This window comes from Genypterus blacodes, unplaced genomic scaffold (genome assembly GCF_046128005.1).
Source record: "Genypterus blacodes isolate CSIRO-AG114 ecotype Tasmania unplaced genomic scaffold, CSIRO-AGI_Gbla_v1 ptg000139l_1, whole genome shotgun sequence".
Lineage (NCBI taxonomy): Eukaryota > Metazoa > Chordata > Actinopteri > Ophidiiformes > Ophidiidae > Genypterus > Genypterus blacodes.
The window spans coordinates 229919-246683 of NW_027466941.1; the positions used below are offsets into that span (position 1 = coordinate 229919).

The window sequence follows — 16765 nt, forward strand, 5'->3', positions numbered from 1 at the left end:
ATTATTAACCAGATTGTCCCGTTTTCATCACATCGAACATTTTTTATCCCAAACATAAACATTAAAAAAACGTGGTGGAAATTTGCTAACAGCATGGGCAACAGGCAGCAAGTTGTTACTGTGAGATGTTCACTAAAGGTCATTGCTTATAAAGGGAGGTTCAAAATGTAAATGCAACAGGAAGAGCCTTAACTGACAATGCTTACATACGAAACAAGCTCTGAAGAATGTAAACACTCAGTCACAAGCTTTATCTTGTGACAAACAAACAACTCAGATAATACATTAAAAAACTGTATATATTTTTGTCAGTGAGGCTAAAAAGAATAAAAGTGTCTCAACGATCACTACGATCTATAACGATTTGATTAACCTCACCCAAAGTAAGTAGCAAAGCTTAAAGGACGAAATCCAAGCAGTTAAAAAACAAAAACAGATATCAGCACCACGGACAGAGAGATGAGGTCAGAGAGAGATCAACTTAATCATTGTCACAAGAACAAACCCATCAACTAAGAGCTTTCAAACAGGTCCAATGAGACAAATCAAATAGATGAAAGTTTCATCTCTTGTCTCAAAATTAATAAATGACTGCAAGTGGACTGGACAAAAATAAAACAACAATGACCATTAAAGGGAAGATCAGAAACAACAAGGCAAAAAAGTATATATATTAACCAAAATGGGAGAGTACAAAGCAGAGACTGATAAAATCAGAGCACAGCATGTTTAAATGAACTAACATCTGACACCAAATCCTACCTCAGGAGAATCATCACAACCTCCAAAGGCCTCAGCAAAGTCAGTGGGACTTTTCCTCAGAGTTTGGTCAGCAGGCAGTGTGTTGTCATTGTAAGAAGACACAAACTTAAAGTCGCTGGTTCTAGATCCTGTTGTCAGGTAGGCGTCATAGTTGTAAGCGCTGCGTAAAGTTCCTGTGCCATCAACCTCTGCGTAATTAGGAGGGAGATAAGCGCTGGGGATGGCCACCGCTCCATCAAACAACAGTCTGGGCTTTCTCCTGCGACAGAACCTCACACCCAGGATGATGATGATGAAGGTCAGGAAAAAGGTGGACACGCACACCAGTGCTATGATCAGATAGAATGTCAGCTTAGAATTGTTCTCATCGTAAGAAATGTCCTTCAGCTCTGGCACCTCAGCCAAGTTATCAGAAATCAGTAAATACATGGTACAGGTGGCAGACAGAGAGGGCTGTCCGTTATCTTTTACTGCCACAATCAGGTTCTGTTTCATGCTGTCAGATTCTGAAATGTCCCTCTGTGTTCTGATCTCTCCACTGTGGAGACCAATGGAGAAAAGTCCAGGATCAGTGGATTTGACTATATGATAGGACAGCCAGGCGTTCTGTCCAGAGTCTGCGTCCACCGCTATGACTTTGGACACCAGAGAGCCTCCGTGTGCAGCTTTGGGGACCAGCTCTGTCATGAAGGAGTTTCCATCAGGGGAGGGGTACAGGATCTGAGGGGAGTTGTCATTCACGTCTGCTATGAACACACTGACGCTCACATTGCTGCTAAGTGGAGGAGAACCGTTGTCTCTGGCCATCACATGGACTTTAAAGCTCCTGAAGTGTTCATAATCAAAGGACCTCACAGCATGGATCACCCCTGTGTCTCCGTTCACAGACAGATAGGAGGACACCGGGGCTCCGTTCACCTCAGCAGCTAAGAGAGAATAAATCACTGTACCGTTTTGTCTCCAGTCTGGATCTCGAGCAGTAACAGAACATAAAGTGGAGCCAGGTTTGTTATTTTCAGTCACGTAGGCGCTGTACGACTGTTCCTCAAACACAGGAGGGTTGTCGTTAACGTCAGCTACAGATAAGTGGACAGTTTTAGAGGAGGACAGAGGTGGAGAGCCCTCATCTGTAGCAGTGATTGTAATGTTGTACTCAGACACAAGTTCACGGTCCAGAGGAGCCGTGGACACCAGAGAATAATAGTTTTTAATGGAGGGAACCAACTTGAAAGGAACATTTGGCTGAATGGAGCAGCGGACCTGTCTGTTGTTCTCTGAGTCTCTGTCCTGCACATTAATGATGCCCAGCTCTGTACCAGGAGACACGTTCTCTGCTATGGGGTTAGTCAGGGATTTTACAGATATAATTGGAGCGTTGTCATTCACATCTGTAATATCAATAACCACTTTGGTGTCTGAAGAGAGTCCATATCCATCTTTAGCCTCAACAAACATTTCATATTTCGATCCTTCCTCATAATCTATGTTGCCTGTTACTGTTATTTCTCCTGTTTTCTGATCAAGTGAAAAAAGTTTTTTTGTCTTATCAGAGAGTCGATTGAAGGCATACCTAATTACCCCATTAACACCCTCATCTGCATCTGATGCACTTACTGTGACTACAGTGGTTTTCAATGGGGAGTTTTCAGGCAGACTGGCTGTATAAAGGGCCTGACTAAACACTGGGGCGTTATCATTAGCATCCAGCACAGTGACGTGTATGGCTACAGTACCTGATCTCTGAGGAGAGCCTCCATCCAGAGCGGTTAGCAAAAATTTCATTTCCTGTTTCTCCTCTCGGTCTAATTCCTTTTCTAGCACCAATTCACCATATTTACTACCAGCACTTGTCGTTTGTATTTTGAACAAAAAGTGAGCGTTTTGTTGCAGCATGTAGCTCTGAACTGAATTCTGGCCTATATCTGCATCATGAGCCGCGTTTATGCGATACCTCGCCCCTTTATCAGCCGATTCTCCAATTTCAAGTTTTACAATCTCATCCGGGAATGTCGGTGCATTATCGTTTATGTCTAGGATCTGCAAAGACAACCTGTGCAGCTCTAAGGGATTTTCCAGCAGCAAATCACATCTGAGAACACATGAAGGCTTGTCTCCACAGTGCTCCTCTCTGTCGATTCGGTCCGCAACCAATAAATCCCCACTTCGCAGATTAATATCGCAGTATTGTTTGTCGGTGCCTTCAGTCTCTACACGAGCGTTCCGAGCGGACAGTCTGCCCACCTCAAGCCCGAGATCCTTGGCGATATTTCCGATGACAGATCCGCGTTTCAGCTCCTCCTGCACGGAATAGCTCAGGTCTCCGTGTGCGCAGCGCAGCAAAACAAAGAGAAAGACGAAGCCACAGTTCAGGAGAATAAAGCGTCCGTGCATCATGGTTCCTGGAAAAGCGTCACTATCCAGACAAAACTGATGCTTCAGTCTATGAAAACGTGATATCTGATCAGTACCAGCGCACGATCACCGCACATTTGTCGTCTGCATGAAACTACACTAAACACAAGGAGGTAGACCTCAGCACTGGGTGGTGTGCAAAGAAACTGGACAAGTAAAACCTGAGCTGGTCAATAGTGACACCATGAGTACACATGCAATATAACAACATCAGACAAGTAGTCGAATAATGGAACAGAAGTAAGCCTGGTTTGGGCTTTTATTTTCTTAAATAAAATGCGCAAGTGAAAATACGTAAATTATGCAAGGCGCTACAACATATTTATTTAGTCCAACTACACTTAATTGAGGCAAAAATCACAAAATGTGCTTTCTTACAAACATCTTAAAAGTTGTTACGGACCTGTGAGACTGCAGGCAAGATGATGCAATGCCGTTAAATGTATCGAGGAGATCAAGGCTGAAATAGTTTGAAAAAAAATACAAATACTTCAACACAATACAAGCTAATGACTTTTTATGTACAAACGCATTAGAATAATCAACATTTGACGCGTTGTGTTTAAAAGCCTGAATCCATTGATTATGAGTTCACTAAAAGAATAGTTCGAGAATGCAATATTATGCAATCTTATACACCAAGTGTCAAATGTGTCAAAGCTAGGTGAAAGTTGGGCCTAAAAACTCTTGGTTCGGAATCCTGGACTTAGTTAAAGGCGTTGTCATTCAGATGCAACATTACTTTCTTGATACCAGAACATTGTTATTTAAACACTGAGTAAAAAGTTCAACTTATTCTACACCAAGTCCAAAACTAACGAACTAAACAGATGTGTTCTAATGTTCATATTTCCAAGTTGCTATATAAGTCAGAATCCTAATAAAACAAAATGAGCAGCAAAATAGGTTTAAAATATTGTATATGTTGACAGCATACATCATGTTTTGAATGTATGGTGTCAACATCAAATCCCTAAAGCAGAACATTTGTAATGTATAACTCTATATTAAGTTCCAATACAGCAAACCTCCCAGTTTTGTACTGTAACTACAACAGAAAAGACAGCCTCAGTCACCTGACTTTTCTGTTGGCATACGCACATAAGACGCAAATATTATATTAATTCATATTTGTTTAAGTCAGTAAGGCTGAAATAAATGGACATTATCCCCATGGGATCAGAGCTTATTCAATCAAGTATGCCTGTAGTTATAGATGTAAAGTTAAAGGGGGAAAATGCACTACCTATGTAAACAGTTCTGAAAATGGCCTCAACACATTTCAGCACCACGGACAGCAACGACAAATAAAGCCTGAAACAACTAAATCACTGTCTCACAGACAAACACACCAGGACTAACAGAGCGATCAAAGACAAACTCAACCGATTGACATTTGAACTATGACCAGAATATTTGGAATCTGATTATGTAAGAGATTTAGAGGGGCACTACAATGTACACCACCGACCATGTCAGCAACAACAGCAAAAAATGCATCAAAGCAGAACAGAGAGTTATAGAGTAAACAGTGCAGTTTGGAAATATTTGAAGTTTGGAAAGGAGTTTGTGCACAACAATGACTGGATACAGAAATAAGTTGTTTAAATCAAACGCATAGATCTTTAAAATACCACCACACCCAATTGCAATGTTGGATAGTGTGTAGCGCAGAACAAAGATGACCTTTGCGGAAAAAACATGTTTTAACTGCACAAATATGCCCAGACGATAAGGCAAGCTAACGTAAACTACAAGTTTAACATCTCACAGCAAATCCTATTTCAGAAGAATTCTCAAATTAGATGTTACATTAATACACACTGTACTGTACATGTTGCACTCAGTTAGCCCAAAACCAATGAAAAGTTTGTCACAGGACGATCTTGAACTTTTTGATTAACTTCAACTATAGCTCGTAGCAAAGTCTAAGGGAAGAAATACAGAGTTTATCTGAGCTGTTAATAAAATGCATGAAATAATTTAAGCACCAAGGACAGAGAAATGAAGTCTGGGAGGGATCAACTTCATCACTCTCAAAGGAGCAAACACACCAACCAAGGGCTACAGGTCCAATGAGACAAAGGAAAAGATGAAAGCCTCATCGCTCAACTTGAAAATAATACAAGACTGCAAGAGGACTGGATGTAAATGATACTACAATGACCATCAAAGAGAAGATCAGAAACAACAACATGGCAAAAAAGAAGATATGTCTATCTGAGAACAAAGTAGGGACTGATAGAATCAGTTAGACTCAGAAGATACTTCAAATTAAATCAAATCGTATTAAAATGAACGAACATCTGACACCAAATCCTACCTCAGGAGACTCGTCACAACCTCCAAACGCCTCAGCGAAGTCAGAGGGACTTTTCCTCAGAGTTTGGTCAGCAGGCAGTGTGTTGTCATTGTAAGAGGACACAAACTTAAAGTCGCTGGTTCTAGATCCCGTTGTCAGGTAGGCATCATAGTTGTAGGCGCTGCGTAAAGTTCCTGTGCCATCAACCTCTGCGTAATTAGGAGGCAGATAAGCGCTGGGGATGGCCACCGCTCCATCAAACAACAGTCTGGGCTTTCTCCTGCGACAGAACCTCACACCCAGGATGATGATGATGAAGGTCAGGAAGAAGGTGGAAACGCACACCAGTGCTATGATCAGATAGAATGTCAGTTTGGAATTGTTCTCATCATAAGAAATGTCCTTCAGCTCTGGCACCTCAGCCAAGTTATCAGAGATCAGTAAATACATGGTACAGGTGGCAGACAGAGAGGGCTGTCCGTTATCTTTCACTGCCACAATCAGGTTCTGTTTCATGCTGTCAGATTCTGAAATGTCCCTCTGTGTCCTGATCTCTCCGCTGTGGAGACCAATGGTGAAAAGTCCAGGATCAGTGGATTTGACTATATGATAGGACAGCCAGGCGTTCTGTCCAGAGTCTGCGTCCACTGCTATGACTTTGGACACCAGGGAGCCTCCGTGTGCAGCTTTGGGGACCAGCTCCGTCATGAAGGAGTTTCCTTCAGGGGAGGGGTACAGGATCTGAGGGGAGTTGTCATTTACATCCGCTACAAACACGCTGGCGCTCACATTGCTGCTGAGTGGAGGAGAACCGTTGTCTCTGGCCACCACATGGACTTTAAAGCTCCTAAAGTGTTCATAATCAAAGGACCTCACAGTGTGGATCACCCCTGTGTCTCCGTTCACAGACAGATAGGAGGACACCGGGGCTCCGTTCACCTCAGCAGCTAAGAGAGAATAAATCACTGTACCGTTTTGTCTCCAGTCTGGATCTCGTGCAGTAACCGAACATAAAGTGGAGCCAGGTTTGTTATTCTCAGTCACGTAGGCGCTGTAGGACTGTTCCTCAAACACAGGGGGGTTGTCGTTGACGTCAGCTACAGATAAGTGGACAGTTTTAGAGGAGGACAGAGGTGGAGAGCCCTCATCTGTAGCAACGATTGTAATGTTGTACTCAGACACAAGTTCACGGTCCAGAGGAGCCGTGGACACAAGAGAATAATAGTTTTTAATGGAGGGAACCAACTTGAAAGGAACATTTGGCTGAATGGAGCAGCGGACCTGTCTGTTCTTCTCCGAGTCTCTGTCCTGCACATTAATGATGCCCACCTCTGTACCAGGAGACACATTCTCTGCTATGGGGTTAGTCAGGGATTTCAAACTGATTACAGGCGCATTGTCATTGACGTCGGTTATGTCAATGATTACAGTAGTATAAGAGGTCAGCCCTGGTCCATCTTTTGCTCTAACTCGCAATTCAATCAAGGTCTCAGTCTCGTAATCAATAGCTCCAGTGACTCTTATCTCTCCTGTCTTATGATCAAGTGTGAACAAAGAGCCATGCTCAACAGAGGCATGATCAAAATTATAAGTTATATCACCGTTTGGTCCCTCATCTGCATCTGCAGCAGTGACTGTGACGACTACAGTGGCTAGAGGAGAGTTTTCAGGCAGACTAGATTTGTAAACAGCCTGACTAAACACCGGGGCGTTATCATTAGCATCCAGTACAGTGACGTGAATAACTGCAGTCCCTGATCTCTGTGGGGAGCCTCCATCTAGGGCTGTAAGTAGTAGTTTTAATTCTTTATCTTGCTCTCGGTCTAATTCTTTCACCAAAATCAATTCACAGTTTTTCAGTCCAGTGCCTTCTATATCCACATTAATATTGAAATGCTCATTATTTTGCAACACATAGCGCTGTACTGAATTCGAGCCAATATCTGCGTCGTGGGCTTGAGTGAGCGGGAATCTAGCTCCTTTAACGGCAGATTCTGTTATCTCAAAGGCAATAAAATCCTCACTAAACTGCGGCGCATTGTCGTTTACATCTTGAACGTGAATATTGATACGATGAAGCTCTAGCGGGTTTTCCAACACCAGTTCCTCCTTTAAAACGCAAGAGGCCTTCTTACCGCACAGACCTTCTCTGTCAATCCTGTCCACCACCACCAGGTCTCCAGTTTTCGAATCAATGTCACAATAGCGCTTCTCATTCCCGTCAGTGTCAATTCGAGCATTACGGGAGGACAGTTTGCGCGTCCCGACGCCGAGATCCTGGGCGATATTTCCAATGACAGACCCGCGTTTCATCTCCTCCGCGACGGAGTAGCTCACGTCTCCGCTCGCCAAATGCAGGCGGAGGAAAAGGAGAACAAAGCAGTAAAAATGCATCACAAATCCACCGTAAATATTTCCAAACAGATGCCGGGAGACCATTTCTCCGTCGAATGTTCCCCCCTTTATCTCCGATCCGATCGCTGGTTGTGACTGTCTGTAAATGCCCGGATCCCTGCTGAACTGACTGAAGCACCGCACCGGAGCAGTGGTTGAAAACAATGGAAAGGAGTGGACATGCTCTCTTCCCTGGTGAACAGTGACACCAAGAGTTTTAATCCGTTATAGCAATATAAAGTACAACAAGTTATTCATTTCGTGAGACAGTTGGTCGTGTTTAGACGTTTTACACGGTCTGATTTATAAGATCTATTTAGGAAACCGTGTTATTTACCAGATAATTCTTCTATACTGCAAGTTAAATTAGAAATCTAAAAAATAAGCAAAAGGGTAAATAAAGTATGGAAAGGTGTCCGCCCATTGCAATCATACGATATGTCAATATTGACTGAAAGAATACAAAGGGCCTGAATCTTGAAAAAAAGCAGATTAATTAAATACGTTCCTCTCCAGGCAAGTATTAGAATTAAAATAAATATAATTTAAATAATAAGATCAGCAGCATTAATGACGCACTCGCATTAAACGTCTCAGCCATGTGCCGAGAAAACATTCGGATGAGAGACAGGCGGGTCTCCAATCAGCACCACAGACAGCGACAAGAAGGCAAGAAGGATAAAATACCAGCCATACACACAAAAACACAGTCAGAAACAGAGAACAAAGTATAAACAGCTGAACTGCTTCATCAGCACATCCAAGTTAGTTTCCATCAAAATATTTGTCAGCCAAAAAAACATTTGGCCACGCAGCAAATGACAATCTCCTATGCACACACCTCTATGATAACACCAAACAATGAAGCAGTACTCAAGTAGTGTGTGAGTGACGGTCAACCGTAATGCATTTCAAAACTGATATGCACAGAGCTGCTGATTCTCTCCAACATAAGTACACAACTCATCCTAACTGTAGGAGATCAGAGAAGCAGCAATATCAACAGTGTTTGATCGAGTGGAATGACGTCTTAACGTGTGATGGCAAGGAAAACAGCACTGAAGTAGGGCTTTGATTAGTCACAATACGTTATCAATCATTTCAAGTAACCTCTTTTTAACATCTATAAGAAATAAGTTGTAATGTTATTAAGAAAATGGAAACTTTTGTTGATATGATCTGGTGGCAATTATTCGGACATACACCTCAAAGCCTGAGGAAAGCAAGAGACACAAATGGTATGATCAAGATTATAGCTGCAGAAATAAAAAAATAAAGAAAACTGTGCACAAGCCTACCTCTGGAGATGAGTCTGAATCTCCAAAAGCCTCAGCGAAGTCAGATGGACTTTTCCTCAGAGTTTGGTCAGCAGGCAGTGTGTTGTCATTGTAAGAAGACACAAACTTAAAGTCGCTGGTTCTAGATCCCGTTGTCAGGTAGGCGTCATAGTTGTAAGCGCTGCGTAAAGTTCCTGTGCCATCAACTTCTGCGTAATTAGGAGGGAGATAAGCGCTGGGGATGGCCACAGCTCCATCAAACAACAGTCTGGGCTTTCTCCTGCGACAGAACCTCACACCCAGGATGATGATGATGAAGGTCAGGAAGAAGGTGGACACACACACAAGTGCTATGATCAGATAGAATGTCAGCTTGGAATTGTTCTCATCATAAGAAATGTCCTTCAGCTCTGGCACCTCAGCCAAGTTATCAGAAATCAGTAAATACATGGTACAGGTGGCAGACAGAGAGGGCTGTCCGTTATCTTTCACTGCCACAATCAGGTTCTGTTTCATGCTGTCAGATTCTGAAATGTCCCTCTGTGTCCTGATCTCTCCGCTGTGGAGACCAATGGTGAAAAGTCCAGGATCAGTGGATTTGACTATATGATAGGACAGCCAGGCGTTCTGTCCAGAGTCTGCGTCCACTGCTATGACTTTGGACACCAGAGAGCCTCCGTGTGCAGCTTTGGGGACCAGCTCTGTCATGAAGGAGTTTCCTTCAGGGGAGGGGTACAGGATCTGAGGGGAATTGTCATTTACATCTGCTACGAACACACTGATGCTCACGTTGCTGCTGAGTGGAGGAGAACCGTTGTCTCTGGCCATCACGTGGACTTTAAAGCTCCTGAAGTGTTCATAATCAAAGGACCTCACAGCGTGGATCACCCCTGTGTCTCCGTTCACAGACAGATAGGAGGACACCGGGGCTCCGTTCACCTCAGCAGCTAAGAGAGAATAAATCACTGTACCGTTTTGTCTCCAGTCTGGATCTCGAGCAGTAACAGAACATAAAGTGGAGCCAGGTTTGTTATTTTCAGTCACGTAGGCGCTGTAGGACTGTTCCTCAAACACAGGTGGGTTGTCGTTGATGTCAGCTACAGATAAGTGGACAGTTTTAGAGGAGGACAGAGGTGGAGAGCCCTCATCTGTAGCAGTGATTGTAATGTTGTACTCAGACACAAGTTCACGGTCCAGATGAGCCGTGGACACCAGAGAATAATAGTTTTTAATAGATGGGACTAATTCAAAGGGGACACTCTCCTGAATGGAGCAGCGGACCTGTCCATTCTGCTCAGAGTCTCTGTCCTGCACATTAATAATTCCCACCTCTGCACCTGGAGGAACATCTTCTGATATGGGGTTTGTCAGCGACTTAATGAAAGTTAGAGGTGCGTTGTCATTGACGTCTGTGATATCGATTAATAACGTACATGATGACACCAATCCGAGTCCATCTTTAGCTGTAATTTGCATTTCATAAGCAGATAGCTCCTCATAATCAATTGATCCGCTTACTCTGACTTGACCAGTTGACTGATCAAGAAAAAATACGTTATTACTCTCATCTGAAATGTGATCGAACTCGTACGTCACCTCTCCGTTTACTCCTTCATCTGCATCAGTGGCGCTCACTGTGATCACTACAGTATCTAGAGGAGAGTTTTCAGGCAGACTGGCTTTATAAACGGCCTGACTAAACACCGGGGTGTTATCATTAGCGTCCAGCACTGTGACGTGAATAGCCGCAGTACCGGAGCGTTGAGGTGCGCCACCGTCCGTTGCCACAAGCACAATAGTGAGCTCCTGCTGTTGCTCTCTATCTAGCTCTTTCTCTAAAACCAGTTCACCGTATTTGCCTCCTCCGGGTTTCGTTACAATATTCAGTCTGAAATGTTCATTTGGATCGATGCTATAACCCTGGACAGAGTTTTGTCCGATATCTGCGTCGTGGGCCTCATCTAAGCGATAACGGCTTCCTTTGATTGCTGATTCGCGTATCTCAAATTTAATATCTTTTTTGAATTGTGGGGAATTGTCGTTCACGTCTTGAACGTGAACACTAACACGGTGCAGCTCTAAAGGATTCTCCAAAACAAGTTCCTGTTTGATTACACAAGACGCCTTCTTGCCACACAGACCCTCTCTGTCAATCCTGTCGGCAACAACGATTTCTCCAGTGCTCAGATTTATGTCACAGTACCGTTTGCTGTTCCCGTCCGCATCGATTCGAGCCTTTCGGGCCGACAGTTTGCTCACCACAAGCCCAAGATCTTTGGCTATATTCCCAACAACCGAGCCGCGTTCCATATCCTCTGGAACAGAATAGCTCACATCTCCGGAGGCAGTTTGCAGCGCCGGCAGGAACAATCCGAGACAGCCGAGCACACAAAGCACTGGAAATTCTTTGTATTCCATTTTCCACGAAGGCCAGTGTCGAAAACTAGTTTAAGGTTGAATTTCAAAAAAGCATTCAGACGCTTCTTCTAAGCCTCACATGTACTCCTGATGAGAACCGCGTCCCTGCTCCCGACGAAGAATAGGTCGTTGTTTAAAATATGTGAGGGTGCTGGGTGTGTAATGTAGCGCAGTGGCTTTAAAGATGACTGGTGGACAGCGACACTCTGAGTAGATTGCTTGTATTACAAAATACAAGCATAAAATCCACTATGATGATAAACAGCAACACATTTCCATTACTGTCTCATAGTAAAATGCACAAAACATGTACAACCGAGTGCATGCGGTTTAGTCCCTATTTGTTTTCTAATGCAAAACAGCAACACGATCAGAAACATCAGCTTCAGTTCGTTTCAGCAACACGGACAGATTCATGTTGTATCTACATTTGAACATCATAAAGTAAATGAAGTCCCATATCATGATACAGTAATCCACAATCCTTGTGTTCACAAGACGTCCATTTTGCTAAATTACGTCATTAATGTTAAACCGAGAATTTCTAAACAAAATAACATTCTTACACCACCAAAGCCACGATAGGTGATATCCTGTCTGATAGCGTGATACGTTCACACGAGTCCATGACTGATCAGGATATCAGAAATCTATCGACATGTGACGAAGAAGAGGTTCAACACACCAAATACTCCGATAATACCAGCAGCTAAAACAGGTGCCTGAAAACGAATAGATATTTCCACAAACCTGTGCAAACTCACTTCAAACCTCACTAACACTCTGAGCCATCAACAATGAGGACTTGGAAATGATAAACAAGGTAGTTGGCAGAAAATATTGGCATGGAAAAGCTTACTTACAAAACGTTGACTGCTACACCGAGATTAGTACACAAGCATAACGTGACAAGCTATACTACAGTCAGGTTGTTTTAAAACGGATAACAAACGGCAAATTCAGATACCAAGACAGTTCAGCTCTTCGAATATTATAACTAAATGTAACACATGCTGCAGCCTTATCATGACCTCCTTTAATACAGAAACTATAGGACCTCACAAATACTTACACACATACAAATGGAAGGCAACAGTGTTATTGAGTATTGCCATGGCAACAGTTATTATTCTCTAATTGTGGGATCAGAACTCACTCGAGCACTAAAAATGCAAGATGTGTACTAAATCACAAAGATGTACAATTCACAAAACAAACCTCACCAACCTCTGAACTAGAAAAATAACAGTGTACAACACAGTCAGGACCACTGGAGTCCAGTCAGTTTTGAAGAGGAATAATTGAGATCAAGTTCAAACTTCACAGAGCACAAACATCATAATGTGGAAAATGCATTTCAAAAACTGCCTCAAAAGTCCCTTTCAAGCTATACTTTTAAGGCAGTTCAGTGTGTTGAATCAGGAATGATGTGGATACAAACGTTAGAAAGTTAATTATACTGTGTTACAGTTGGGAGACCATAAACAAACTTGAAATGTCTTTGTAAAATCACTCTGATTCTCCATGGGGTTAACAGCTCACACACATGTGAACATAAACCGTTTGCATCCCTAAAGCATAAAAGTCTGTGTATGAATGTAATGAAACATAACTCCATTAAGTTTAGCCCTTGTTGTCGCCCATGCTGGTGGGATGGTACAATCCAGACCCTCTATACAGGCCAGACAATCTAATAAATTAAGGAATCTAACCATTAAAATATGGAATCCGTGAGCTCAAAATAAGAAACACCGAGCAGAAACACACATGAAAGGCACCCTTCATGCCTGTCAGTGTCAATTTACTTAATTTAACTATCCACCACCTCTGTGTCAGCATGAACTGACAGGAAGCAGACCGCGTTACAAACATGAGCCATTTAAAACGTTCAAATGTTCAAACATCTCAATTCACCACCAAAACATAATGCACAACCTGGGCAACAACAGCAAACAGCAAAAACCACAGGAACATTCTGACAGAGTTCGGAGTTGTAACATCTATCGTCACAGTTATAACATTTATCGCCACAGAGTTATAACATTTATCTCAGCCATAACACTGCTAACGTATGGAATCGATTTGCAATCTTACCGTAATTCTGAAGCTGGAAGTGTCCTAGAACAGAAACCTAGACGGAATGTGAATGAATCTATACTCCAGTGACAGAAAATCCCCAGAGACAAACATGGCGGCGACACGAAAAAGGCGCCGACCACTACACCTGCCGTGATTGGACAAGTGTTTCACCCAATAGAAAACCGTCTAAACCAGCAAACGCGGGAGTCACGCGCACACCAGTGCTATGATCAGCCAAGGGGCCTGAAAAGAGATGACGTCACTGCCGCAGCCAATTCAAACAGGACTCAGGCTCACCTGGCTCTGCCTGAGCAAAAAATCACGGCGACCGCTGATTTACTTTGACAGATAAGTTACAAATTAAGGTTCGCTGCGTCCTAAACTAATCACAACACATATTTGAGCTTGTTTGACTTTTAGTTTGGTACACCTAAGGGCACATAGAACCAAATTATGCACCTTTATTTTCATTTTGCTCCGTACATTTTGCGATTCATGTTAAATCGAATGGCACGCGTGTCTATTTGAAGTACTATGTTTGCCGTGTTTCTGTGATGTGAGTTATAAGCATAAAAACAAGCAAAAATATTAGCCAGTTACTGATTTAGGGGTGTCCATACCTCAGGGGATGAATCGGAATCTCCAAACACATCCACAAAGTCAGATGGACTTTTCCTCAGAGTTTGGTCAGCAGGCAGAGTGTTGTCATTGTAAGAGGACACAAACTTAAAGTCGCTGGTTCTAGATCCCGTTGTCAGGTAGGCGTCATAGTTGTAAGCGCTGCGTAAAGTTCCTGTGCCATCAACCTCTGCGTAATTAGGAGGCAGATAAGCGCTGGGGATGGCCACCGCTCCATCAAACAGCAGTCTGGGCTTTCTCCTGCGACAGAACCTCACACCCAGGATGATGATGATGAAGGTCAGGAAGAAGGTGGACACACACACTAGTGCTATGATCAGATAGAATGTCAGCTTGGAATTGTTCTCATCATAAGAAATGTCCTTCAGCTCTGGCACCTCAGCCAAGTTATCAGAGATCAGTAAATACATGGTACAGGTGGCAGACAGAGAGGGCTGTCCGTTATCTTTCACTGCCACAATCAGGTTCTGTTTCATGCTGTCAGATTCTGAAATGTCCCTCTGTGTCCTGATCTCTCCGCTGTGGAGACCAATAGTGAATAGTCCCGGATCGGTGGACTTGATTATCTGATACGACAGCCAGGCGTTCTGTCCAGAGTCTGCGTCCACCGCTATGACTTTGGACACCAGGGAGCCTCCGTGTGCAGCTTTGGGGACCAGCTCGGTCATGAAGGAGTTACCCTCAGGGGAGGGGTACAGGATCTGAGGGGAGTTGTCATTCACGTCTGCTACAAACACACTGACGCTCACGTTGCTGCTGAGTGGAGGAGAACCGTTGTCTCTGGCCATCACATGGACTTTAAAGCTCCTGAAGTGTTCATAATCAAAGGACCTCACAGTGTGGATCACCCCTGTGTCTCCGTTCACAGACAGATAGGAGGACACCGGGGCTCCGTTCACCTCAGCAGCTAAGAGAGAATAAATCACTGTACCGTTTTGTCTCCAGTCTGGATCTCGAGCAGTAACAGAGCATAAAGTGGAGCCAGGTTTGTTATTTTCAGTCACGTAGGCGCTGTACGACTGTTCCTCAAACACAGGTGGGTTGTCGTTGACGTCAGCTACAGATAAGTGGACAGTTTTAGAGGAGGACAGAGGTGGAGAGCCCTCATCTGTAGCAGTGATTGTAATGTTGTACTCAGACACAAGTTCACGGTCCAACTTTCCCGTAGTTACCAAAGAATAATAGTTTTTAATAGATGGAACTAATTTAAAGGGGACGCCCTCCTGAATGGAGCAGCGCACCTGCCCGTTCTGCTCAGAGTCTCTGTCCTGCACATTAATGATGCCTACCTCTGTACTAGGCGGGGCGTTCTCTGCTGTGGGGTTCGTCAATGACTTCATATATATCACAGGTGCATTATCATTTACATCCGTGACTTCAATCATCACTTTAGAATCAGATGAGAGTCCATATCCATCTTTTGCATCGATCCGCATCTCATATTTAGAATCACTCTCAAAATCAATTGGCCCCGTTACTTTGATCTCTCCAGTTTGACTCTCGAGTGTGAACACTTTCTTTGCTTTCTCTGATATGCGGCTGAATTCATATGTCACTTCTCCATTCAACCCCTCATCTGCATCAGATGCGCTTACAGTGATTACTACAGTACCTATGGGAGAGTTTTCAGGCAGACTGGCTCTATAAAGGGCCTGACTAAACACTGGAGCGTTATCATTAGCGTCCAGTACAGTAACGTGTACAGTGGCTGTCCCTGATCTATGTGGATTCCCACCATCAGCTGCGACAACCTCTAAATTTAAATCATGCTCCTTTTCACGGTCTAGCTCCTTATTTAACACCAACTCGACGCTATTAGATCCATCACTGTCCTCACGCACAGATAAAACAAAATGTTCATTATTTTGTAAAGTGTAGGATTTAACCGTGTTTTGTCCGATGTCTGCGTCGTGTGCTTCGTTGATACGATATCGAGTCCCTTTGTCAGCAGATTCCGTTATTTCCAGCTTCATCGTATCTTTGGGGAAAACTGGCGAATTATCGTTAATATCTTGAACAAGCAGAGAAATGCGGTGCAGCTCCAGAGGGTTTTCAAGAACCAATTCGAATTTGACCACACACGAAACCTTTTCTCCGCACAGCTCCTCCCTGTCGATCCTTTCTCTCACCACAACATTTCCCGTTTTGAAATCAATATCGCAGTAATGCAGGTACTTTTCCTCGGTGTCTATACGGGCTTTACGAGAGGACAATTTTCCAACTTCAAGCCCGAGATCTTTTGCTAAATTCCCAACAATGGATCCGGGCCTCATCTCCTCCGGGATAGAATAGCTGAGGTCTCCAGCGGTGAGGTGGAGGAGGAAAGCAAAGCCGCAGAGGACGATCTGAAACGATGTTCCTTTGTGACGCATTGTTTTTATGTGAAGAATAATTCCACGGAAGAAAATTGTTGTATCCTTGTACTTCAAAAATAAGAACGTATTCGTAAGCTGAACCTCGACGTTTCCACAACAATGGCACC

At 43.4% G+C, this 16765-nt stretch overlaps 3 protein-coding genes across 3 annotated transcripts; all 3 read right to left on the minus strand.

The window, feature by feature from the left end:
• Positions 1–738: 738 nt before the first annotated feature.
• Positions 739–11565, minus strand: LOC143011830 (protocadherin gamma-A4-like). The gene is made up of 2 exons (XM_076164831.1): positions 10739–11565; positions 739–2332 (listed from the first exon to the last, which is right to left on the minus strand). Exons 1-2 carry the CDS (start codon positions 11563–11565, stop codon positions 739–741), a joined length of 2421 nt encoding a protein of 806 aa, XP_076020946.1.
• On the minus strand, positions 4942–7915 carry LOC143011979 (protocadherin beta-15-like). Its single transcript, XM_076165002.1, has 2 exons — positions 5498–7915; positions 4942–4953 (listed from the first exon to the last, which is right to left on the minus strand). Exons 1-2 carry the CDS (start codon positions 7913–7915, stop codon positions 4942–4944), a joined length of 2430 nt encoding a protein of 809 aa, XP_076021117.1.
• A 2675-nt stretch (positions 11566–14240) lies between the features above and the next one.
• On the minus strand, positions 14241–16655 carry LOC143011832 (protocadherin beta-15-like). The gene has a single exon (XM_076164832.1). It carries the CDS (start codon positions 16653–16655, stop codon positions 14241–14243), a length of 2415 nt encoding a protein of 804 aa, XP_076020947.1.
• Between the last annotated feature and the right edge of the window lie 110 nt (positions 16656–16765).

Excerpts from the sequence above, each read along its gene's own strand:
- LOC143011979 (XM_076165002.1), bottom strand. The coding sequence starts at position 7,915 with ATGGTCTCCCGGCATCTGTTTGGAAATATTTACGGTGGATTTGTGATG.
- LOC143011830 (XM_076164831.1), bottom strand. The coding sequence starts at position 11,565 with ATGGAATACAAAGAATTTCCAGTGCTTTGTGTGCTCGGCTGTCTCGGA. Across the intron at positions 2,333-10,738 it reads GGAGTAAACGGAGAGGTGAC|GTATGCCTTCAATCGACTCT; the intron begins GTACGAGTTCGA and ends TGGGGTAATTAG.
- LOC143011832 (XM_076164832.1), bottom strand. The coding sequence starts at position 16,655 with ATGCGTCACAAAGGAACATCGTTTCAGATCGTCCTCTGCGGCTTTGCT.